General features: G+C 43.0%; 1 protein-coding gene across 1 annotated transcript; it reads right to left on the bottom strand.

Moving 5' to 3' along the window:
• Positions 1–1,424: 1,424 nt before the first annotated feature.
• On the bottom strand, positions 1,425–23,743 carry SRA1 (steroid receptor RNA activator 1). Its single transcript, XM_082256862.1, has 5 exons — positions 23,667–23,743; positions 21,045–21,167; positions 10,469–10,689; positions 2,656–2,764; positions 1,425–1,716 (listed from the first exon to the last, which is right to left on the bottom strand). The coding sequence occupies exons 1-5, from the start codon at positions 23,689–23,691 to the stop codon at positions 1,520–1,522; spliced, it is 675 nt and encodes a 224-aa protein (XP_082112988.1). The 5' UTR covers positions 23,692–23,743; the 3' UTR covers positions 1,425–1,519.
• Positions 23,744–25,208: the final 1,465 nt, after the last annotated feature.

Here is a 25,208-nt window from a genome sequence, read left to right as displayed (position 1 = left end):
AAGCCTTTCGTCGTGAGCTATTGCCTGGTGTGCGGCCATTTCTCTTGAATCATGGCTGATAATAGTGCTTGAGATAATGCTGCAGAGCATTTATGAAAGCATTAGATTTCTCATAATATCAACAGGTAGTTTTATTTTTTTTTGCACATACCGAACAAAACCCTTACAATGGTATAATAAACCGACCAAAAGGAAGCAAATAAGAGAAGCTCGTTATTGGATTTATGTATATGTTAAAGATTAGGTTAGTGCCAAGGTCAGGAGGGTTTAGGTTAGGTTTTTAAGGGTGGGAATGAAGCTCATCTCTGGGGAAAGTAAAAATTCCCCTTGCAGTGAGGCCGCCCCTACACTGCAAGATTTAAATGCTTGTTTAGGTCTACGGTACAGGGAAAAGCAGTTTTACCTACCCAGTCCTCTGTTCCCCTTTAAGCTAGTGCTCATCTCTACTTTCCCACACTGTAGACTGTTCCTCAGCATCCCTATGTCCAGTGCAGTTTTTTGGGATTTGTATTGTACTTGGTGATGTCAGAGGACCTGTGTCAGCTGGAACACAGGGAAGAAAAGGCTGTGGAGACCAGTCTAGCAGTATAGAGGGAGCATGCATGAGCCAAGCATTAAGTAAGTAAAACTGTTTTTCAGGTCTCCTAGACCTAAACACTTACGGGACAACACCACTGAAAGGAGGAAATATAAATGAGTACTACTTGCTTTCATTTATTTTTGTATTTTTGTATTTTTTTGTTGCTTTTCTAACCTTTCATGTGAAAAAGTGTGACTGAAGCTATTATGATGCCATTTCTAGACAATTTTAAATTCTGATGAAGAAATTTTCGAACTGCAGCATCCTGTGAAAGCAATTCTGCTTGTCATCAGCATAAATTAAATTTGTATGAACTGGAAATATGTTTAACTTTATGTACAGTAAATAAATATAACTATAATATGGTTCGAATAACAACATTTATTAAAAAATACCAGATTATCAGAATGTCTATTCATTAAATAAATGACATCAATTTTAGTGTAATAATCATTTAATTAAAGGCTTGGTGTTAAGCAATTAAAAAAAAAAAAAAAAAAGAAGATGGTTAACAGTCACGGATTAATAATCTTGCATAAAAATTAATAACTCCAAGCTCTATCAGTTTCCTCTTCATAGCCATTCATGGCTTCAACAACATAGATGCTTTGCAATTTTTTTTTACAGGTCAGCAGCAGTCTAGTCAATGTTAAAGAACACTGTGAAGGAAGCCATTGTGGAAGATGAGATATAGATAGCCTCAGTTATTCACAAGTCCTGATTAAATGAAAATCTGCATAGTGACTAATATTGACTCAGTCCTCAAATGGCTGCCATCGCAAAATATGAACAATGCCATTGAACAAAAGTATCCCCTTAATCCAGGATAAAAGCCTGGCCAGAAAAGTGCCATAAAAACAAAGTTAATATTTACTGAAAAAGTCATGTGATACTGTTAGCGGACTGCATAGTAATATGACCATGTACTAAAATGGTCTCCTATGTGTCCTGTTGGACACTGTCAGTGCCCTCTATTACAGCCTCATCTTTTGCAGGCAGCTCCTCATGAGGTAAATTTCTTGCTTCAGCAATTAAACGTTTCACTCCCACCATCCACTGACTAACTTCATTTACATGATCTACCATCAGGGACCTGTGGATTTCATCGGCAGAGTTACAGTTGTGACTTTTCAACTCTGGAAAAAAAAAAAAAACAGTCACAATTTTTTTTTTTTAAGATGCTTTTTATTAACTTTTGCATATATAAATAACAAAAAAAAACAATACAGTTAGACTCGATTCACACTAGCGCGACTTGTCAGGCGACTTGTAGCCTGACAAGTCGCGCTCCCTCGCGATTCATTGACTGCTACAGAAACCGTTCTAATAGGAGCGACACAAGTCGCTCCGACTTAGAAAAAGGGTCCTGTACTACTTCAGGGCGACCTCGGAGCGACTTGCATAGACTTCCATTATGTGAAGTCCGTGCAAGTCGCTCCAAAGTCGTGGTGCATGGGAATGCACAAGTCGCCCCCGAAGTAGTACAGAGTCGTGCTGCCCCAGTGTGAACCGAGTGTTAAGGATCTCATTATGGTCTCTTGTTGTTCAGGTGGATCATCAATACAGCAAAGTATAACATTGATATATATATATATATATATATATATATATATATATATATATATATATATATATATATATATATGACATATACACAGGTTTTCAATTACAGCGTTAATTGGAAGAAAACATTATTGCATGTTAGAGAACATAAAGAAGACCCATAAATCCTGAAAAATTACAAAGACTTTAAGTCACATCAGGGACAGTGGGGGTACATGGCAACCAGAGTCCCCATATACAATCAATAGGTTGTGTGCAACTTCGATTTTCATAAGTGGTTGTACATAAGGGCAGGATTTGATTGATCAGTGTTTTCTGGGTTTTCGGGGTTGTGGGATTAGTGTCCTTACAATCTGGCAGAACAGCCTTTTTTGGGGTATTTGCAGATGTTTAGCATGATGACACCTGCAGTTCATCAATACAAGTTTGCCCTAAGCAAAGGATACAAATCTATCTAAACTGCTTCTTCAATTTTAGTATAAAAAGGTAGAAAGTGTGAGCAGGGTACCTACCCTTTACCAGTATTCCCATTCTTCTCTGCACGGGACTTGATAGCTTTCCACTGTTCCACATTTCTTCCAGCATAGAAAGTCTCTTACTTATATCAAGTAACACTTGTTTCTGGAAAATAAAATATTTTGCATATGAATTTTAAAACCGCAGGCTGAACCATTTTAACAAATGGCCAGCACATTTCCACTGGTCATTGGATCTATGACAATTTGAAAAGCATATTGGACTGTTAGATAATAAGGCCTAATGCTGCCTGTATGCTTATTGAAAACCTGAATACACTTATAATTAAGATGGTCTTGTCTCTGCTAGAAGAGAGGAGTGTATAGCTCTTCCAGCACTGCTCTTAGCGCACTGCTATAAAATGCTCTCTTTGTGCATAGAGCTTGCCATCTGCTGGGTGCAAGTGGTAAATGTTAATATTCATACATTTTAAAACTACCTGACTAAAACGGATATTAAAATGTTTAACCACTTGCCGACCGCTCACATTGGTGCTACTGCGGCAAAGTGGTTCGATTCCGTCCAGCGACTCCTCCCCTTGTGGGCGGCGCGCGCGTGCCGCCAGAGGCTCGCTCCCGCTGTATTCAGTTACAGCGGGAGTCGGGCCAGGGGAGGAGTGGCGGTGATTACTGCCGCTCTTCCCCGATCGTCGGGGAATCGAGTGTGGCGATCCGCCCGCTTGTGTACAAGCGGGCGGATCTCCTAAGTGACAGACAGGGTCAGATTGCAGGGTTCAGCATGGCTGAACCTGCGATCTGTCCCTGTGTCACTCAGTCACCTCCCCCCACACACGTCAGTAAGCACCAGGCATACATTAACCAATCACTCTCCAATAAAAATTAACCCCTTTTACAGTAACAGTGCATATTTATAGCACTGATTACTGTAGTAATGTCACTGGTACCCCCAAAAGTGTCAAAAATGTCAGTCAAGGGTCCGATCTGTCCGCCGCAATGTCGCAGTCCCGCAAAAAAAAAAACGCAAAAAAAAATATCGCAGATCGTCGCCATTACTCGTTTAAAAAAAAAAAAACACCAAAAATGACAGAAATCTTTCCCTTAGTTAGTAAACGCAATAACTTTTGCGCAAACCAATCAAAATACGCTTATTATAAAACATGTAGCAGAAAACAAATTGGCCTAAAATGATAAAAAAAAATTTACATTTTTTGGGGGGGGGGGGGGGAATTTCATATAAAAAAAAAGTGAAAAATATTGTTATTTTTTCAAAATTGTCGCTCTTTTTTTGTTTATAGCGCAAAAAGTAAAAATCGCACAGGTGAGCAAATACCACCAAAAGAAAGCTATGTTTGTGGGCAAAAAAAGGATGTAAATTTCGTTTGGGTACGGCATTGCATGACCACGCAATTGTCAGTTAAAGTCGCACAGTGCCCAATTGCAAAAAGTGGCCTGGACGTAAGACAGCAAAATCCTCCGGTGGTAAAGTGGTTAAATATTTTTAGTATGTTACTATTTTTAGTATAGAAATCTTCCACACCCACAAAAAAAACATGTTTTTTTTCTACATTTGTTACATATACAGGTGCATCTCTTAAAATTAGAATATAATCAAAAAGTTACATTTCAGTAATTCAATTCAAAATGTGAAACTCAGATTTTATATAGATGCGTTACACACAGAGTGATATTTCAAGCATTTATTTCTTTTAATTTTGATGATTTTGGCTTAGAGCTACTGAAAACCCAACATTCAGTATATCAGAAAATGAGATCATTACATAAGACCAATAAAAAAAGGATTTTTAATACAGAAATGTTGGCTTACTGAAAAGTATGTCCATGTACAGTAGAGTATGCACTCAATACTTGGTTGGGGCTTCCTTTTTTATGAATTACTGCATCAATGCGGCGTGGCATGGAGGCAAATCAGCCTATGGCACTTCTGAACAGAGATGGGCTCAGGCGTGTTCGGGATCCTAGTCCCAACCCACCTGTCCACTCCCGCCAGGAAGCAGACATCGCACACTGCTAATGATTCTCTATGGGGTGTAGGTCAGGTGAATTTGCTGGCCAATCAAGCACAGTGATACCATGATCATTAAATAAGGTATTAGGTCTTTTGGCAGTGTGGGCAGGTGCCAAGTCCTGCTAAAAAATAAAATCAGCATCTCCATAAAGCTGGTCAGCAGAGGGAAGCATGAAGTGCTGTGGAATTTCCTGGTAGAGGGCTGTTCTGACTTTGATGACATGGCTCCCCAAATCATCACTGACTGTGGAAACTTCACATTGGACCTCATGCAACTTGGATTCTGTGCCTCACCACCTTCCTCCAGACTCTGGGACTTTGATTTCTAAATGAAATGCAAAATTTTCCAGTCAGTGATGATTTTGGGAGCCATGTCCTCCGCAGTGTATTTGTTAAGGAATTGCAGAGTTACAAACAGATAAAGCCACCTAATGTAAAGGAATGTACAGTGTTCAGTTTAAGATACGCATATAAATGAAATTACAATTACTGTTTTCTTCCGAATTGGACAACAAATGTATACGCAAGTGGAGTCACCGACCCCAACAAGAAACATAGTTAAGCTACGCTTGATCTAGGCAGGATTTGGTCAGGCTCAAACAGTCATCTATATGGATCAGGGGGTGTGTGTGATCCCTGCGCTGTCTGAGGTGGCCAGAGACTCCCTGCTGCAGCGCCACTGGGACTGATACTAAAGCAGTAAATGATATAATTAAAAGGGTAGTTGTGCGCTTCAGGGATCAGCTCTAATGGATCTCTATTTGGGTTGGTGGTAGTGGTGTGTACAATTCTTGCTTTAAAGGTGCTCCGCTTGATAAATATAATATTTATATTTTTAAAATAATTAGGTGATGAAAGTGCAGGTGTGTTAATAAAGTCAGTAAATATCAAGGTTTTTCTTAAAATAAATAAATATATGAGTACGGTGTGTATCAATAGATAAATAAATAAATATCAGAGTGCTACTTCTTTACCAGTGACATCAATAAATAAATTATATAAATCCAGTGTTGGTCTTCAATCTGATTCATAAACAGTAAAACAAATATATATTGTGCTCAAAATAAAGTGCTACATGCAATTTTTCTATTAAAACGGTGCTAGAAAAGATATCTGTGAATAGTTCGATTGTAATCCTTCAAATATCAATATTTAAATGAGATAGTCCAAAAGAAAAAATTATATAGAGAACATCCAAAATAGCTTGTGTGAATACGTTCCTCGCTTATATCCGTGCTTCACTCATGCAATAAAGTGACTATGATCTCCTTCACCTTGTGTGTCACCTCTGAGTGCTCTAGCCTCTCACCTTATAGGCAAGATCAATTTGCCTTTGGTATCTGAGGAAGTCACGTGACCTCGTGACGTAACGCGTAGGAGGAGCCGGAAGTGACGTTACAACGGAGCCCGATCTCCACAGCGGCGGCTGGTTTTTTGTTTACATGCTGAAGTATCATGCCTAAATTGTAAGTGTAAATCTTTATATTTTAATAAATGAGTTGGATATACTGCACCATGAATAGTCTTTGTCTCTGAGGCACACTAAAGATCGGACAAAGAGGATAGTACTAAAAACGATCAAGACAAACACTTAGAGGGATCCAAGAAAGCAGCTCCATTAAGTAAGAAAGGATCCGGATTGAGAGAAATTGAGTCTATCGTTGAGCTTGGATAGATACCAAAGGCAAATTGATCTTGCCTATAAGGTGAGAGGCTAGAGCACTCAGAGGTGACACACAAGGTGAAGGAGATCATAGTCACTTTATTGCATGAGTGAAGCACGGATATAAGCGAGGAACGTATTCACACAAGCTATTTTGGATGTTCTCTATATAATTTTTTCTTTTGGACTATCTCATTTAAATATTGATATTTGAAGGATTACAATCGAACTATTCACAGATATCTTTTCTAGCACCGTTTTAATAGAAAAATTGCATGTAGCACTTTATTTTGAGCACAATATATATTTGTTTTACTGTTTATGAATCAGATTGAAGACCAACACTGGATTTATATAATTTATTTATTGATGTCACTGGTAAAGAAGTAGCACTCTGATATTTATTTATTTATTTATCTATTGATACACACCGTACTCATATATTTATTTATTTTAAGAAAAACCTTGATATTTACTGACTTTATTAACACACCTGCACTTTCATCACCTAATTATTTTAAAAATATAAATATTATATTTATCAAGCGGAGCACCTTTAAAGCAAGAATTGTACACACCACTACCACCAACCCAAATAGAGATCCATTAGAGCTGATCCCTGAAGCGCACCACTACCCTTTTAATTAAGTCATCTATATGGACCCTATGTTTTTTTTTGTGGGTGGGGAAGAATTCTATACTAAAATGGTAACTCCACTTTTGTGGAAATAAATCGCAAATAAAAAAATTAACCACTTCTATACTGGGAAAATTCTGGCACTCCTCTCCTACATGTAAAAATCATATTTTTGTGCTAGAAAATTACTCAGAACCCCCCAAACATTATATATGTTCCTTTAGCAGAGATCCTAGGGAATAAAATAAAATAAAATGTCATTACGGCAACTTTTTAGGTTACACAGTATTTGCACAGAAGTGTTTTAAATGCGTTTAACATTTTTTTTTATTCTTACACTTTCCCAAAATTTTTTTTTTTTTTTTTTTGGTCACTTTTATTTCTATTACAAAGCATGTAAACATCCCTTGTAATAGGAATAGGGCATAACAGGTCCTCTTTACAGAGAGATGTGGGTTCTCACATTTCTCCTCTAGCCTGTAAAGACTGATCCTGAGTTCACATTATTACGATGCATCTCTCTAGCAGGCAGTTCACACTGCCCTCTAAGAACCGCTGCGGGTGTCAATACAAAGCTAATGACATCCCCAGATCGGTCCGCAGATCGCAGTGCAAACTGTAGATTCAGACAGGAATCGGATCGCATGGGTGTGAACATCCGATTTCAGTGGGGGCAAAAAAATGGTTCCTGCAGCATTTTCATGCGAATTCAATGCGAGTTCAGCCATACAAACTTTATGGCTGAACTTGCATCGCACAAACATCACATGTGATCTGCACAGCAATGCCGTATGAATCCCATGCGATGTCTGTGTTTGCAATAGTGTGAACCCAGGCTCAGATATAATAAAAAAAAAAAAAAAAAGCAATTTTCTGTTAAACTGTTTACATCTGCCGAGGACAGACGTGACGTCATAACGTCGCGCCCGGCCTCCGAAGGTCTTAGAGACTGCTGGGGACCATCTGGTCCGCAGTATTTTCGATGGTAAACTTCCACTGATGGCAGCTTCCATCTTCAGTGGGAGGTTGGTTAATATAGCAACCTGGAGGTGTTCTGTAAACAGGTGGTGTATTGCATTGCTTATGCGATTGGCTTATTGATTTTCCCAGAAAATACAAGTTTTTTTTGGGCACCATCTGCAACAAAATTTCATTTTTGGGGAGACACTCCCAAAGCAAAATCAAGTGTAAAGGGATTCAGACCCTGCCACTTTCTTCATTAGAACCTAGTATCAGGTCCTGCCAATATCCAGCAACTTCGCACAGCCATTGAAGAAGAGTGGACCAACATTCCACAGGCCACAATCAACAACCTGATCAACTCTATGCGAAGGAGATGTGTTGCTCTTTGTCAGCCAATTGGTGGTCACACCAGATACTGACTGGTTTTCGCCCCCCGATACAGTAAAACTGCACATTTTAGAGTGGCCTTTATTGTGGACAGCCTAAGGATCACCTGTGCAATAATCATGCTGTCTAATCAGCATCTTGATATGCCACACCTGTAAGGTGGAAGGATTATCTTGGCAAAGGAGAAGTGCTCACTAACACAGATTTAGACAGATTGAGAGCAATAGGCCTTTTGTGTACATAGAAAAAGTCTTAGATCTTTGAGTTCAGCTCATAAAAAATGGGGGCAAAAACAAAAGTGTTGCCTTTATAATTTTGATCAGTGTAGATCACCCAGAGGGGGTTGTTTCTTCTCAACAAAAGTGAAGTTACTCTTTAAAATAAGGCATTTGCCTCAGCTCCTCTTCTATATCCCAGCAAATGACAGCACAGTTAGTACAGAAGAACTGAAAACATACAATGCAACTTGATGCTCATGCTGAGGAGAGGTGCAGTTAAAGTGATATTAAACTCTGTTTTAAATCACTTTCAGCAGCTGATCTAATCACTTCCTGAGTAAGCAACTTCTTAATCTTTTAGTCCTTTCCCTGTGTCCCAGGTTCCTGTTTCAGGGAGGATCATTTCTCTTGCAGTACCCTATGGAGCTATCCTTGCATGCATGGACTAAAGTTGTCTCCCTATACTGTTTGCTAGAAACACACAGCCCTGCATGCAAGCCCTTCCTTCCTCACGTCCTCAAGCTAAAAGGCTGCAGTGTCCACTGTTGACTCTTTCCTATGAAGACTAGTAGTCCAGGAAAGCAGAACAGAGAGCAGGAGCCAGCAGCACTAAAAGTTGCAAACAGTTTATTGGGAAAGAGTTATTTTATTGTGCTTAATGTTTTAAACTTAAAAATGCTAAGGGTGCAGTACTTATTTAAGTCAACAAGTCAGTTCATAGAAGGAAACCTGTCCCAATAGAGATATGCAGGCTGCCATTGTTGTCCTGAAAAAGCCAATTGGCCGTCTTGCTACAAGAGTTTCTAAGCCACTGAACAGAAACAAGTATGGTAAAACAGGTCAAAACCTTACTATTTCCAGGTCAGTGTACCTTCCAAAATCTATATTAATATTTGGGGAAAAGTAAGCTGTTTTGTCAGTGCGGATCCTAGAACAGCAAAAATATGAGCTACTATGTGAGTTACATTCCCCACATCTCTGATCTTCAGCTCAAAGTTTTAGTCAAGAAGACTCAGAGACCCTGCAACCCGAGTCTTGAATTGTATGTTTTTAGGGATTTCCCAAAGCCTACATGAAGACTCCTAGAAAAAAAAAGGGTTTATTATCTCATGCAGGGTGCTTGACCTGGAGATCACACAGATCAAAGCTTTCAAGCACTAGAAAACAGAGTTGACAATAGAAGTAAAATGTATACACTACAAACATCTACCCCAGGGGTATTGAATTAAAATTCATGAAGGTCCAGTCAGTAAAATTTTCTTCCAGTTGAGATCAAAATCATGTGTTTAACTCTAAATGACACCTCTGCACAATGGCAAACGTGGCACGTTTTTACGAGTGCCACACCACATGGTGCCACAATACCATGCAGCTTGGTATGGCGCAGTAAAAAAAAAAAAAAAAAAAAAAGGCCAGGGACTTATTTTTCTGCGTCTCTGCTTATAAGGCAGCCCACTGAAAAAAATGGGCCACCTACAGGCGTTACGCAATAATGTGTACCTAGTCTCAGATCCTTCACTTCACAATCTATTTTATTACATCAGTGTTCTCGGTCCCCCTGCACATCATCCCCCCCTTCACATTACAATCCTCAGCCCCTTTATAGCACCCCCCCTTCACATAACTGTCCTCATCCATTTTATTGCACTCCCAATAACATAACTGTCTTCACCCCCTCTATAGCAGCCCCCTTCACATTCCTGTCCTCATCTATTTTATTGCACCCCCTTCACACTCCTGTCCTCACCCCCTTTATAGCACCCCCTTCACATTCCTGTCCTCACCCCCTTTCTAGGGACGGATGAAACATTGATTTGGCCTGCGGTTCGCCATTTACTGATGCCTGATCTACCTTATCGTCTAGAAAATGAATAGTACATTTGTAAAAAATAATCAGCATAATTCTTTTAAACAAACAAAGTTGTGATGGTCCAGTTTAGATCAACAGGAAACACCTTAATTAAGTCCTTGCAGGCCTCCAAGATTTCATGGAGTGGGGTTAGAACATCCTTAACTTCTACAGGAGCCTCAGATTCTGTTTGACTGGAACACGACTTTGAGTTGTCTGCTCTGAGGGGTGAGGAGGCTTGAACCAGAGGAGGAGGGCCAATGTTTTTCGAACCTGTTGGTGGCATCTTTGGAGGGGTGGACGAAGAAAGTGGTTGCCCAGAAGATGCTAAAATAAAACAGAAACATGCTCTTAGCACAAATTATAATTCCTTCTATTTGTAACACAATGACCAATGGTTACACTATATAAAGAGAATCAATACAAGATACAATGGTACTATACCCAAGACAAGGTATGCTTCCTATACCCCTCTGCTGATGTTACCAGAGGGATCTTGGAACAATTCAACACATATGGTGGTATTGCCCCTGTATCAAACCTTACTGGGAAGCTGTTCATAGCCTAATTCATCAACTCTTTGATACCTGTATCCTGTGTAAACCTTTAACGTACCTTTTAGGTTTACCGCCTACTGAGCTTAACTGGAAGAGCGCATACCTCCCTCTTTGACAGAGCTTCACAGGTCTATCTATGATCTTCATCATCAATAAGTGACCCCAATGTTGTCAAATTGCATCATGTATTTTTCCGAACCTGCTTGTAACTTGCAGTAAAGCTGGCCAAAGGAGGATCGAATCTCAGCTGGTTCAGCAGGTCCTGGCTGAGATTCGATCCATCTATTGGCAGGTTGGTTGTACTGAAGTCGATCAATCAACTTCAATATGACCAGCCTGTCTGATTTTCCTTTTTTTTAAAAAAAAAATCAGGAATTGAGTGTATTGAAGTTTAACAAGCAAACATAACACACACAGCCAAAATACACGACAATATTTCAGAGCGTCTAAATGCCATATAAAGCATACCACAATCAGAGAACAGTGGGCACACATATAGAATATAAAGAAAAACGTTACAAAGCCATATAGTCTGGCACCATAAATAGGGGAATATTCCCATGCTCAGTAAGAAATATAGAACAACAGTGCCCTTGATTACTATAGAGTAAAGATCAGCCCAGTATTCAATCAAACACCAGGTCAACGTGTGTAAAACCTGGTACTGCTAACCAGTCACCCCAGAGCCTACCAACCTGTGCAGGCATCCACGATAATGGAAAACCTAAGTTAGACTTACAGGTAATGGTATTTCTATGAACCTTCCAGGACGGCACACATAAGAGATGAGGGGCTCCTCCCTACAGGAAACACAATCAATTGACAGCTTGTTAAAAGCCCCCAACCTTCCCGTTGTTTCCCAGTTTGTAATAAAGTACTCCGGTAAACCGGTTCACAAGGAGAATCATTCCACATAGGTACCTTGTGTTCAACACTTTTCCCTCCTTCAAATGGGCAGGAAGTAGGCCTGCTTGTCCTGGAAGGTTCGTAGAAAAACAGGTAGCGAGAGTCTAAACGTAAGTTTTCTCCTATCACCTTCCAAGAGGGCAAACCTGAGCAAATAATCAAGTAACCAGAGGCTTACCTTCAGGGTGGGACCACAGCCTGCAGAACCTTCTGACCAATTGCTAAGGCTTGCTGTGACAGCAATTCCACACGGTATTACTTCAAAAAGGTGTCCTGGCTGGACCAGGTGGCTGCACTGCGAATTTGTTCCCAGGAGGCCCCAGCTTTCTCAGCCCAGGAAGCTGATAGTGATCTGGTTGAATGAGCCTTAACTTTTGCTGGTGCAGGGATCCCTGAACTTTCATAAGCAAAGAAAATTCCCTTTGAGACTGAAGTTTTGGGTGCCTGAAGTCCCTTCCTGAACTTTTTTGCCCTGTGCAAATAGGTGAGGAGACAACTCCTTACATCCAGGCAGTGAAATTTCCTTTCTTTGGGATATCACAAAAGGTTGGCAAGGTTATATCTTGTGTCCTATGAAATAAGTATGCTCTACGGTATATGTAAAGGATCTGGCCTTAGGGTCACTGTCTGGCTGGATCAACAGAATGGAATCTTTAATTGACAAACCTTGAAGATCCCAAACCCTCCTGGCCGTAGTAATTGAACAAAAAAAAAAAGATCATTTTAGGTTCAAATGGATGTTTAGATGCCTATAACACCCTTGTCAGGTCCCATGGTAGAAATCTAACCTTTGTGACCAGGGTAACCCTTTCCACAGCCACCAAGAACAGCTTAACCAAGAGGTCTTTTGCTAATCTTTCATCAAGATAAACTGAGTATTGTATAGGGATGTGCTTTGTATTTGAAGGGTGCTGACTGCCAACCCTTTCTCAATGCCATCCTGGAGAAACTCCAGGATTACCAGAACAGCGGTAGAGGTCACCTTTTTTTGCTCACATCAGGAACAGAAAGTTTTCCAAACTTTGGAATAAATTTAATTAGTCACAGGCTTCCTGCTTAGAAGAAGAGTATCTATCACTCTGTCAGAGGAGCCCTTTTGTTTTAGGAGCTGGCGTTCACTAACCATGTTGTTGGCTGGAAGAATTCTGGCCTCTGGTGCAACACTGGGCCCTGCCTGAGAAGATCCTGGCTGTGGGAGCCTCTGCGGCTCTGCCACCGCCAAGGAATCTCAGGGTGGGAAAGCAAGCCCTCCTCAGCCGCCAAAGCGCAATAAGAAGGACCTAGCCTGGAGACTGGTTGGGCTGGGGGGGGTTAGGCATATACCAACCTGCACTGTCAGGGCGTCTAAACCCTCTGACTCCTCTCGGGATATTGAGAAAAATCTCTTCACCTTTCTGTTTTGTCTGTTGGCGAATGGATCCATTTCCAGATTTCCAAAACGTTGTACCAAGGTCTGAAACACCTCCGGGTTCAGCACCCTCTCCCCCAGTCTTATCGGCTGACAACTGAGGAAATCTGCCTCCAGGTTGTTTGCCCCTTTTATATGGACAGCTAAGATGGAAAAAACATTTCCCTTGGCCCAGCCCAGGATCCCCTTGGATGAGTCTAGGAGCGGTCTGGATCCGGTTCCTCCCTGATGATTCAGGTAAGCCATGGTGGTGGGGGCATTGCCGGAGCTAACATGAACCTCCCTGTTCATGATGTCTTCCTTGAGGGCTTTCAAGGCTTCACCCACCGCTCTGAGCTCCCTGTAGCTGGATGACATCCAACCTAGTGAGCCATTTCATTGACCCTTATCCTTGACTTTTCCTAGATGGCCCCCCCGGGTTGCTTGCATCTGTGGTGACCTTTAATGGGTCCCATTGGGCCCACGGTCTGCCTCCCTTTAGGTTGTCGGGCACTGTTCATCACTCTAGGGAAGATCTCACCTGAGGGATGAGCAATATCTCTGGTCCAGGGACTCTCTCTTCTTGTCCCAACAGGACAGAAGAAAGAATTGGAGGGCTCTTGAATGAAGTTGTGCCCAAACAAAGGCCGGTATGCTCGCTGACATCAGACCCAGAGTTCTCAGCACCTTACTTCTGGAGCACTTTTACCACATTGTCTTCTGGCAAGAAGAGTTTCTCTAGTCTCGTGTCTACCAAGTAGCCTAGAAAGGTCTTGACCTGCTCTGGCTCAAGTGAGGATTTTTCAGTGCTGATTATCCAACCCCATGTCTCCAGGACAAAGATTACCCTGTTGGTGTCTGATCTGACCTGAGCCACTGAGGGACTGAAGATTAACCGATTGTCTAGGTAGGGAATTAGAGTTATACCTCGCAGATGCAGGAAGGCCACTTTTTAGTCAAGGATTTTGTCAAAAATCCTTGGGCTAGCTGCTAAGCCAAATGGAAGGGCTCTGAACTACCAATAAAAGAACTCTTCTTTGGCGACGACCACAAACATCAGGAATGCCTAATGATCTGGGTGGATTGGGACATGCAGGTAGGCATCCTTTAGGTCCAGTATCGTCATAAAGGTCTCCTTCAGGAGGTTTTTGTGCACAAAATAGATACTCTCCGTTGAAAATCTTTTGTATTCCAAGAACTTGTTCAGATTCCTGAGATTTATACTGAGGCAAGATTTTCCTGATGGCTTGCGAACAACAAGTAAGTGTGAGTAGAATCCCTGGTTTTGTTGTTCTTTTGGCACAGGTACCACCACCTGCTGTTCCGCCAACTCCTGGATTCCCTCCAGAAGGGATAACTTTTTCAAAGCATCCCTGGGATGTATTAGGGTAAACATAAAGGGGGGGGGTTTGCCGAAAATTCCAGTCGATAGCCTTCTCGTAAGGTCTGGCAGATGTAGGTGCTGTCTGATATTTTCTCCCACTGGGAAACTAAATGAGATAGGCAGCCCCCTACCCTGATCCTGGCGTCATTTAGTCTCTTTGGTCGTGACACTGGGGGAGGAAAACAGTAAATTGTTCCTTTGCCTTCCGCTACCTTTGTCCTATTTCCTATTGGGCTCTTTCTTGGCTCTTTGCTGGAATTGCCCTTTTCCTTTTCGGGCTTCATGGGGAACGTCTTCCCCTTTTCAGAGGCTCCAGACAGAATGTCATCTAGGCCTGGCTCAAACAGTAATGAGCTCTAAAAGGGAAGGCCACAATTTAACTTTAGATGACATCTCCTTCCCATGCCTTAACCCAGACAGTGCTTCAAGCTGAGTTGATTAATGCGGCCATCTTAGCCAAAGCTCTTACAGATTCAACTGCGGCATCCGCAAGTTATGCAACGGCTTTTCCTATCACTGATAGGGAGTCACCAAAATCATTAGAGTCAGGCTCCCGAGATAGGTGCTTGGTCAGCCTTTGAACCCAAAAGTCTATTTCTGGTTACACAGGCTGCTGCTAGGGCTGGACCCATGAGCGAGGCATTTGCATCCCAAGCCTTCCTGCAGGAGCCCTTCCAGATCTTCTAGGACAAAGAGATGCCCTGCTTAGTCTGACATCTTCATGTGTCTCACCTAACAGGTCCAGATCCATTTCCCAATCTAAACTGTGGCCTGACTTGACTTTCTATTTCTCCCCTATCTTCCTCCTCCAGGAGTTAGGCCCTGCTGCGGCAGAAGGCTGTTTATCAGGGGCCTCCTGGGCTTCGCTGGGGGATGAAGAGAAGAGGGAGATCATACCAGTGACTTTCTTTCCCCTAACTGTGGGCTTACACTAAAAGGGGGGGGGGGGGGTTGGTAAGTAGAGGAAACCCAACCAGTTCAGAGACCCCTCTGGTAACCTGGGTCCCTCACCTGCTTCCCCCTTTCCCCAACAGTGGTTACTCACCAGGCTCCGACTTAGACTTGTCCGCAGTTGCAGTCGCCATCCCTTCCTCCTGTTCAATGAGGTGGTTGGCCTGGTCCTGGGCTACTGGCACCGCTAGGCGCTGGTACAGCACACTGACCGCTCCCGATGCCTTGCTCCGTCTCCTCTCCCCTAAGCAGCTCTCCTGGCATTTTCACTAGTATGTCCAGGTCGCACTGCTCCTACGATGCTGCCGCGACCTCTGTGGTGCTCAGTGTGAGGCTTGGAGTGTACATGCTTCCTCTTTATTCTCCAGCCCGAGATGGCTTGTCCACGAAACCCATTCTTTGTGAGTGGGGGCCCTATCACATTTCCATTGTAGCAAGAGAAGCCTACGGGCCTAAAACATGGCTCTGTTAACAGCTATTTTTGAAGGTCCCAGAGTGGAAGATCATTTAGGATCCCCAAGACACATCTGGTGGGCTCAATTGGTATTGAAGTGTGAAACATTGAATAGTGCTGACCATCACCACCCAGTAGTGGTGTAATTTGGAACATTGCCATAGAAGATGTAGAAGATCCCCATCCATAGTGGTGCACTTAGCACATATTGGAGTTTGCAGGATACCCATACGATTTAGTTTTAGGGGAGTATGATGCGCTTGAAGCACAATATACAATTGGGAGAGTCTTTGCACCGTGTTAAGCAAGCTATGTAGTATCGACTCAAGAACATTATCCCAAAGCTCGATGTCTATCGGACCCATATCCTGCTGTTCAAGGTAGGATGGCAGCAGCATTTCATAGCAATTAGAAATAAACCCCTTGGTATCTTGTACAGATTGAACATACCGAAATACTGGTGTGGGAGACTGAGACCAGTCAGCTGATACGCCCTGGGAGTTGACAGCATGTCGAAGCTGGAGGTAGAAAAAGTGCATTGTGGAGGGGAGGTGGAAGGTGGCCCCGGAAGTCCTCAAAGGAGCAAAACATTTCATTTTGAAAAACCTGCCTCAAATGGGTGATGCCCCAGCATTTCCACATCCCCTGGCAGTTTTGCTAGTTTCGTATACATGGAGTTATGCCATAGCGGACGGTAGTTTGTGAACCCAGTAAAACCCTATATAGACCACACCTTCAGCCAGATTTTTTGAAACAGAGAATATGTAGAATACAGTCAGATGTGTTAAACATGTGGATTCAACTAAACCACTGGTACAGGACAAAAAGTGGTTAATGATGAGGAAACATCAGTGTCAAGTAGCAATAAGGCTGATTTGGCCATGTTAATCGTCAGTCCGGAGTATGATCCAAAGGAGGTTATGACCTCCCTTAGGGAGGTATCAGTATCCTCGAGGAACAACATGTCATTAGCATAAAGGGTTTTTCTCACATAATTCCCCATATTGAAAGCCCTCTATCTGATTATCTTCACGTACCATAGCTGCCAAAGGCAAGGGCAAAGAGATGGGGGGGAAAGCGGGCACCCCTGTCTACGCTAAAAGGCCTCAAAACCTTACCACCCTCTCTGATGGAAGCCGCCAGGAAATTATACAGCAGCTGTACCCAGGAGACAAAAACATCCCGGAAGTCAAAGCTTCTCAGTCTGCCACGCTTTTGAATGCCTCATTGGCATCTAGAGACAGTATGTGCTCTGTATGAATAGAGGAAATTCCAATTTAAGATCGTGGGGGGGGGGGGGTTGAATCGAGATTGTGATTTTTTTTTAAAGATTAATTGTGCAGCTCTATCAGAGTGTATGACCGTTGCAATACACTTGTTTAAGCGTGTGGCCAGTATTTTTGCCAGGATTTTAATGTCCACAGGTAGCAAAGATATGGGTCTATAGGAGTTTGGATCTGTAGATTCCTTACCCAGTGTTAAGAGTAGTAAGACATGTGCCCTGGTCATAGAGTAAAGCTTGTATACCTCAATGGGAATGCCATCATCCCCCAGGGCCTTGCAACTGGGAAAGAAGGCTATAGCTGGTGCAATCTCCTTCACTCTAATAGGAGAATCAAATTCCCTTCTGTGTGCCAAGGAGAGTTGTAAAAGTTTGACCTGATCCAGATATCGACCAATAGTGGGCACAGACATCTGTGTTTTGGGCTGATACAATTATTCATAAAACTAAACAAGCTCATCCATTATTAGTTTAGGAGAGCTAGTCAGTGTCCTATCTACCTAGCGAGCAGAAAAAGAGGTTGCTCCTTGCTGTGCATTAACCATTTTGGCTGCCAGTCTGCTCACCCTCCTCAAAGTAGGCCTGTTTCCTTTCTGCTGTGGAAACCCTCAATTCTTAAAGCACTCTCTGAGCTTCTAGCCATGCCTCCTAAATTTACAGGAGAGGGGTCAGAGACATATCTCTTCTCTGTCTCCTGAGCCCTTTGGGTAAAGTGAGAATCCTGTCCCCAATTGGCATTTTGCATTGCTTTAATTTAAGAGATGAATAATCCTTGTAGATAACATTTATAGGCATCCCAACAAAGAAGGGGGTCATGAAAGTCTGCATGCATACAACAATATTCAGTAATGTGGGATGCAATAGTCGTGGTATCTGGGAATAGTATGAGCTTCGAGGGGACATTTGACTGAGGTTAAGCGGTAAACCATGCAACCAGGGGAGAGTAATTAGACACTGTCCTAGTAGCATAGGGCAATTTACAGTAGAGTCATATGGTACACAATTAGAAGTGACTAGGCATAAATCTATTCTGGATAGCCACATACAAGTTTTAGAGAATCAAGAGAATTGACATTCCCCAGGATGTCTACATCTCCAGAGGTCGTCCAGCCAACCCACTTCATTTATAAATCTGTTTAACATGGTTCCCCTAGAATGAGGGCCTACAGCCACAGGTGGATGTTTGTCTAACGTAGGGCATAGATACTCATTAAAATCGTCCAAAATCATTAACAATACATCAGGTCTGTCAAGAAGGAAGCGCACCAACTGCCTCAGGACCAGTGTGGAGAAGGGGGGTGGGGGGTGAAACATACACAATAGCTAGAACACAGACAAAATAGAAAATTTTACAATGGAGAAAGATATATCTGCCTGCACCCTCCACCTCTTGCGTCAAAGCATCCAAAGTAATTTGGCAATGCACTAGAAGTCTGACTCCATATGAATGTGATGTGTACTGACAGGCATATCCCACCTGAATACCATAGATAGCACATATCCATAAGCATTTGAAACCATATTTGAGGGTTAAGACTGTGGCAACAAGGTGCAACAGTGCCAAAAGAAAAGTTCAGCCAGCGAGAAGGACCGTTACACATGTCTATCTGACTGGCAGGTAATAAAAAAACAAAGTACCAGAAGCTGAAGTGAGAGTAGAACACTACTCCAGGCAGTATAGGGTGTGCTGAGAACGCTATGGGACAAAGCAGAGAAGATAGAGTGTGTATCCATTGTAGTTAAGGTAGTTAGGAGTATTACCCTGATAAAGTCAAAAGGTAGGTGTTACCGTCAACAATGAGCACAAAAGCGAGCCTTCAATGTGGACAATCAACGATACAAGATGAAGAAAAGGTAAGATCATGCTGCAGGAACGTTGAAGGGCCTTTACATATTTTCAGGTGTCCACTGACCCAGATGGTCAGTTCCTTATGGAGGATTAATTTACGTCCAACCAGGAGGATGTACTGGAGTCTTTCGCAAACAAATGGGATTGCCCAAAGGCTGTAATTCGTAGCCTGGCTGGCTACAACATTCCATAAGTAAGATGCTGGACCTACTTCTTAACCTTGAAAGAATGCGCAGCGTTGATGTTGAACTTCAGCTGAATAATCAGGGTAAAAGGAGACTCTGTCCCCATTATTGCGTATGTCTTGGCGCTCTATGGCAAGGCATAGGATATTTTCACGATCCCAATAGTTTATAAGTCTGGCTAGGAAAGGTCGTGGAGGGAGGCCAGAGCGGAGCTGGGTTCTGTGAGCCCTTTCAACGGCAAATAGTGGCGTAAAAGCATCCTTGAATAAAGTAAGTAGCCATTGTTCAAAAAAGTCGGTTGGATCCTTACCCTCGACCCGCTCCGGGAGCCCCACGACTCTCACATTTAATCTTAGACGATTTTAAAAACCTTCATTACAGATATTTTGGCCTTAGCCAATTGGGAACTTCATTGGGTCTCTGACTTCAACGGGGTAGTTTGTCCTCAATGTCGCCGACCTGGCTCTCCAGTGAGCTCACTGATTTTCTGTAAATCCTGCCTTAACGGGGAGACTTCCATCTTCAGCCCACCCAGCTAATCTTGGGACAGAATGCAGAGATGCAGTGCAGGTATGGTCTGCCTTAAAGGGGAGTCCAACCCAAAAATCCAAAAATGGAACTTCTGCTTTAATGCCTCCTGGCCCCCTGACATGCCATATTTCGCATGACATTTTTTTTTTGGGGGGGGGGGGGTGGCGGAGCGGGTAGCTAGATTTTACAGGTACCCGCTCTCACTTACGCTCGGGCCACCTAGGCGGCTCTCACTCCCTGCAATCTTCTGGGGCACGTCACAAGTCGCACACTAGAGATCCCGGCGTCATGGCGAGAAGAGGGAGATAACCGAGGCTCCCGCCAGCTGCATCGCTGGGCCCTGGGACAGGTGAGTGTGTGTTTATTAAGATTTAGCAGCTACACTTTTTGTAGCTGCTGAGTTTTAATAAACACAAAAATGTGTGGAACTCCGCTTTAAGCATTTCGTTAAGTTTGGGTTGTGAATCGTCCTCCTCCTCCACTTCCTGTAGATCAGACCCCTCTGCCATCAAGTCTGCATCTGGGCCTAGCTCAAGATCTGTGTGTTCTCCTCTGGGGAGCAGTAAAGCTTGTGTTGCTGACAAATGCAGACTCCCCTGAGCCTCCAGACTGTTGTGGCTGCGTAGCTTTTGGGTATAATAAAGCATGTCCTGCGGAGGGTCCTTTTTATTGGACTTGCCTGCCTTACTTACTGTGTCCTTGGCATGCTGCAGGAGGGGAGTTTGGGTGCCATTTTGGGTATTGGCCGTGGCTGGCTCATCTCGGCTCTTTCCCCTTGTCATGGCATGGGTCAGGAACAGGCAGATTACACCAGCAGTGACTTGAAGAGGCTCGGGTGGTCAGCGAGCAGGATATGTGCCGGTAAAAGGATCGATAAGATGATCAGCAGCGGGCACTCCGTTATAGCCGCTAGCAGTAATCACTGTGTTTTGCCGGCCGGGAAGGCTTCTGCATTCCCCCATACTGGCAGAACACCACAGCTCTGCAGGAATCAACTCATGGTTGCAGGAAAGAAAAATCGCATCATGTATGGCTTGCTTTAAAATGTAAATTTGTAGTCAACTCTACGTAAGTAGTTAGTCTGGTTGAAAAAACTAACAAACAAGTCCATCTAGTTCAACCAAAAAACACATTCACTGCTTACTGTGATTCACACAGAAGAGCTCACTATGAATCTTTTACTGGCTTCTACTGACCTGTAGGAGGATCCTGTAAAGGTACTGGTACTCTTTTATTCAACAGTGTGCGTTTTCCACCTCCAGACACCTGCAAGCCATAAGAGAATTGGGGAGGGTCATTCCAGCCCTTTTCTTTGTTCCCTGTTAAAAAAGAAAAATGTGTCACAGGTTTTAAAGTTAAAATACTGTTCTTTATTTTAGTGTTTGTTTAGTAGCAATTTTTTTTGCGCGATGTTACCGTGATTCAGCAGGCGCAAATCGCAGTAACATCGCACAGCGTTTGGGGTGCTATTGTAAATCACGGGCAACGCACAGGCGTCCCGCGATTTGCAATGATTTCCGGATCGCGGGCAGAATTGCGGTGATTCTGCCCGCGATCGCTACGCTGACATGTGAATGAAGCCTTAACAGTACTTAGATGTGATGGCTGCATTTGATTTCTTTTTCAGACTTTTTTTTTTCCTTGTTCACCTGATGGTCCAGCCAGAAACCTCAATGCTCAATCTTCACACTGTATCTACGGAGGAGCAACATTGTTGATCTAGTAAAGAAAGTGTTCATTGCCCCATTCACACCTGAATGAAGACTGGTGGAGAAGTGAGGATGAAAAGAACATGAAGACTGGTGGAGAAGTGAGGCTGAAAACAGCATGAAGACTGGTGGAGAAGTGAGGATGAAAACAGCATGAAGACTGGTGGAGAAGTGAGGATGAAAACAGCATGAAGACTGGTGGAGAAGTAAAGATGAAAACAGCATGAAGACTGGTGGAGAAGTAAAGATGAAAAGAACATGAAGACTGGTGGAGAAGTGAGGATGAAAACAGCATGAAGACTGGTGGAGAAGTGAGGATGAAAAGAACATGAAGACTGGTGGAGAAGTGAGGATGAAAACAGCATGAAGACTGGTGGAGAAGTGAGGATGAAAAGAACATGAAGACTGGTGGAGAAGTGAGGATGAAAAGAACATGAAGACTGGTGGAGAAGTGAGGATGAAAAGAGCATGAAGACTGGTGGAGAAGTGAGGATGAAAAGAGCATGAAGACTGGTGGAGAAGTGAGGATGAAAAGAGCATGAAGACTGGTGGAGAAGTGAGGATGAAAAGAGCATGAAGACTGGTGGAGAAGTGAGGATGAAAAGAGCATGAAGACTGGTGGAGAAGCTAGAATAAAGAAAGCATGATGATTGGAGAATTGAGGATGAAGGGAGCATGAAGACTGGGGGAGAAGTGAGGATGAAAACAGCATGAAGACTGGGGGAGAAGCTAGAATAAAGAAAGCATGATTTATTGGAGAAGTGAGGATGAAGGGAGCATGAAGACTGGGGGAGAAGCGAGGATGAAAAGAGCATGAAGACTGGTGGAGAAGCTAGAATAAAGAAAGCATGATGATTGGAGAATTGAGGATGAAGGGAGCATGAAGACTGGGGGAGAAGCGAGGATGAAAACAGCAAGAAGACTGGGGGAGAAGCTAGAATAAAGAAAGCATGAGGATTGCAGAAGTGAGGATGAAAACTGTATGAAGACTGGGGGAGAAGTGAGGATGAAGGGAGCATGAAGACTGGGGGAGAAGCTAGAATAAAGAAAGCATGATTTATTGGAGAAGTGAGGATGAAGGGAGCATGAAGACTGGGGGAGAAGCGAGGATGAAAAGAGCATGAAGACTGGTGGAGAAGCTAGAATAAAGAAAGCATGATGATTGGAGAATTGAGGATGAAGGGAGCATGAAGACTGGGGGAGAAGCGAGGATGAAAACAGCAAGAAGACTGGGGGAGAAGCTAGAATAAAGAAAGCATGAGGATTGCAGAAGTGAGGATGAAAACTGTATGAAGACTGGGGGAGAAGTGAGGATGAAAACAGCATGAAGACTGGGGGAGAAGCTAGAATAAAGAAAGCATGATTTATTGGAGAAGTGAGGATGAAGGGAGAATGACGATAGGATGAGCGAAGGGACAGAGAGATAAGCTCATCAGTGTATCTGATTCTCATTTCCACTCACAGGGTGGGGAAGTGACTTGTAAGTGCAAGTGAAACTGCAGCAAGAAAAGCAGAACTGTGCTGTGTGGCAGAGCTGTGTGAATCTCATGACTAAATGGACGCAGACAAAGAACCTGTGCATCCGGGTCCATGCGCCTATCGATGCATATCTGTCAATCTTAGCCAATGCACACCCATTCACTTTCTATGGATTGCCTGGACACAGCTCAGCAGTAGTAAAATAACAGTAGTGCTGTGCAACGCACAGGGCTAAGCTCCTGTGTGACGGAGCCCTAAAACAAGATGTATGGGGGAATGTTGCATTGGCCAAATAGAAGCACTACTTTAACTTTATTGAAGGGTCACAAAAAAAAAAAAACACACACACAGAACAGTTTTTTTTTTTTCAAAAACAACTGTTTTCTATGCGTGTTTGTGTTAATCTATACATATCAACACAGCTGGCAATGTGAATGAGCCCTAAGACATGCTGCTTAGAAGGAATATGTCCCCACCGCACCTGGGATCCTTGGTATAAAGTTCACACGTTTAACAACACATCTAGCAGATTTATCTGAATGAGCCCCGACTGAAGCTGTAGACTTCAGTCATTATCATCAATAATAACAATCACCCAGCAGCGTTCTGTATATGCACACATCCTCTTACCCGGCTTTACATACAGCTCAGCCATGGCTCTCTGTCCCCTCCCTCTCCAGGAACTCTCACTGCTGCTTCGTGGCTGCTTTTTTTTTTTTTTTTTCCTTCAAAGCTTTATTTGTACGACCAAAACACTGTGCTGCTACTTCTTTTAGTGTGTAGCTAAAGAGCGCCCAGTGCAGTAGAATGACTATCTAGGCATAGATGCAGAGAACAGTCTCATTTACAGGGACAGAGATGAGCTGAAGGCAGCTTCTTATTTGAATGCAGAAGTTATTCAAAGTGATTATTTACTATCTGCAAAGTTTATAACAAAATTGTGAATTTAGCAGCAATCAGTGGCACAACTGGGGGGGGCAAAGGGCCCCCCCCCCAACATTGTGCTGTCTCTCCCAAACCCCCCCCCCAACAGGATCTCACCTCCTGCTCTGGGATGGCGGGTCGGTAAGCCCAGATTGCGGGTTCCCAACCCGTCATCCCTGAGCATTATTGAGAAGAACAGAGCCGCACTAGAGGAAGCGTAGCCGATGCTTCCTGTATAGTTCCAGCTCCTGTCACATGCGGAGTGATATCAAAAGCACTCCGTCTGTGACAGGAGCGATATAGGAAGCATCGGCTCAGGAGACCCGCAGGGAAATCACAAAGATCTCCCATGAAGTTGATAAAAGAGTTAAGACTGTCGCAGCTGGCCTTAACACTTTCATCACTGTGGTTGGCAGGTCTCACTATTCTTCCTTTCCTCCTCCATGCTGAGAGCATGGCATCAATACTAGGCTTTATTACTGCGTAAACTGACACCAATACTAGGGGTTATTACTGCGTAAACTGGCATCAATACTAGGCTTTATTACTGCGTAAACTGGCACCATAACTAAGGGCTATTACTGCATAAACTGCTGCCATTACTAGGGGTTATTACTCCATAAACTGGCACCAACACTAGGGGCTATTACTGCGTAAACTGGCACCAATACTAGGAGCTATTACTGCGTAAACAGGCACCAGTACTAGGACGTTATTACTGCATAAACTGGCACTAATACTAGAGGCTATTTTTGTATATATTGGCACCATTACAGGGGCCATTACTGCGTAAATTGGCACCAATGCTAGGGGTTATTACTGCTTAAACTGGCACCAATACTAGGGGTTATTACTGTGTAAACTGGCACCAATACTAGGCTTTATTACTGCGTAAACTGGCGCCAATACTAGGCTTTATTACTGCATAAACCGGCACAAAACTAAGGGTTATTACTGTGTAATCTGGCAACAATACTAGGCTTTATTACTGCGTGAACTGGCATCAATACTAGGCGTTATTACTGCATATACTGGCATCAATACTAGGCCTTAATACTGTGTAAACTGACACCAATACTAGGGGTTATTACTGAGTAAACTGGCACCGATACTAGGGGTGATTACTGCATAACCTGACACCAATACTAGGCTTTGTTACTGCGTAAACTGGCACCAATACTAGGCTTTATTACCAATATTAGGGGCTTTTACTGTGTAAACTGGCACCAATACTAGGGGCTATTACTG

The sequence above is a fragment of the Pelophylax lessonae genome (genome assembly GCF_965119305.1).
Source record: "Pelophylax lessonae genome assembly, chromosome: 4".
Lineage (NCBI taxonomy): Eukaryota > Metazoa > Chordata > Amphibia > Anura > Ranidae > Pelophylax > Pelophylax lessonae.
This window is presented reverse-complemented; position numbering and strand designations above follow the sequence as displayed.

What these genes read in the sequence shown, in the direction of transcription:
- SRA1 (XM_082256862.1), bottom strand. Translation starts at nt 23,691, where the DNA reads ATGGCTGAGCTGTATGTAAAGCCGG. An exon ending in CCTGCAAGGACTTAATTAAG is followed by an intron (nt 2,765 to 10,468) that starts GTGTTTCCTGTT and finishes TTTATTTTCCAG; the next exon opens with AAACAAGTGTTACTTGATAT. An exon ending in AATGGGAATACTGGTAAAGG is followed by an intron (nt 1,717 to 2,655) that starts GTAGGTACCCTG and finishes TTTTTTTTCCAG; the next exon opens with AGTTGAAAAGTCACAACTGT.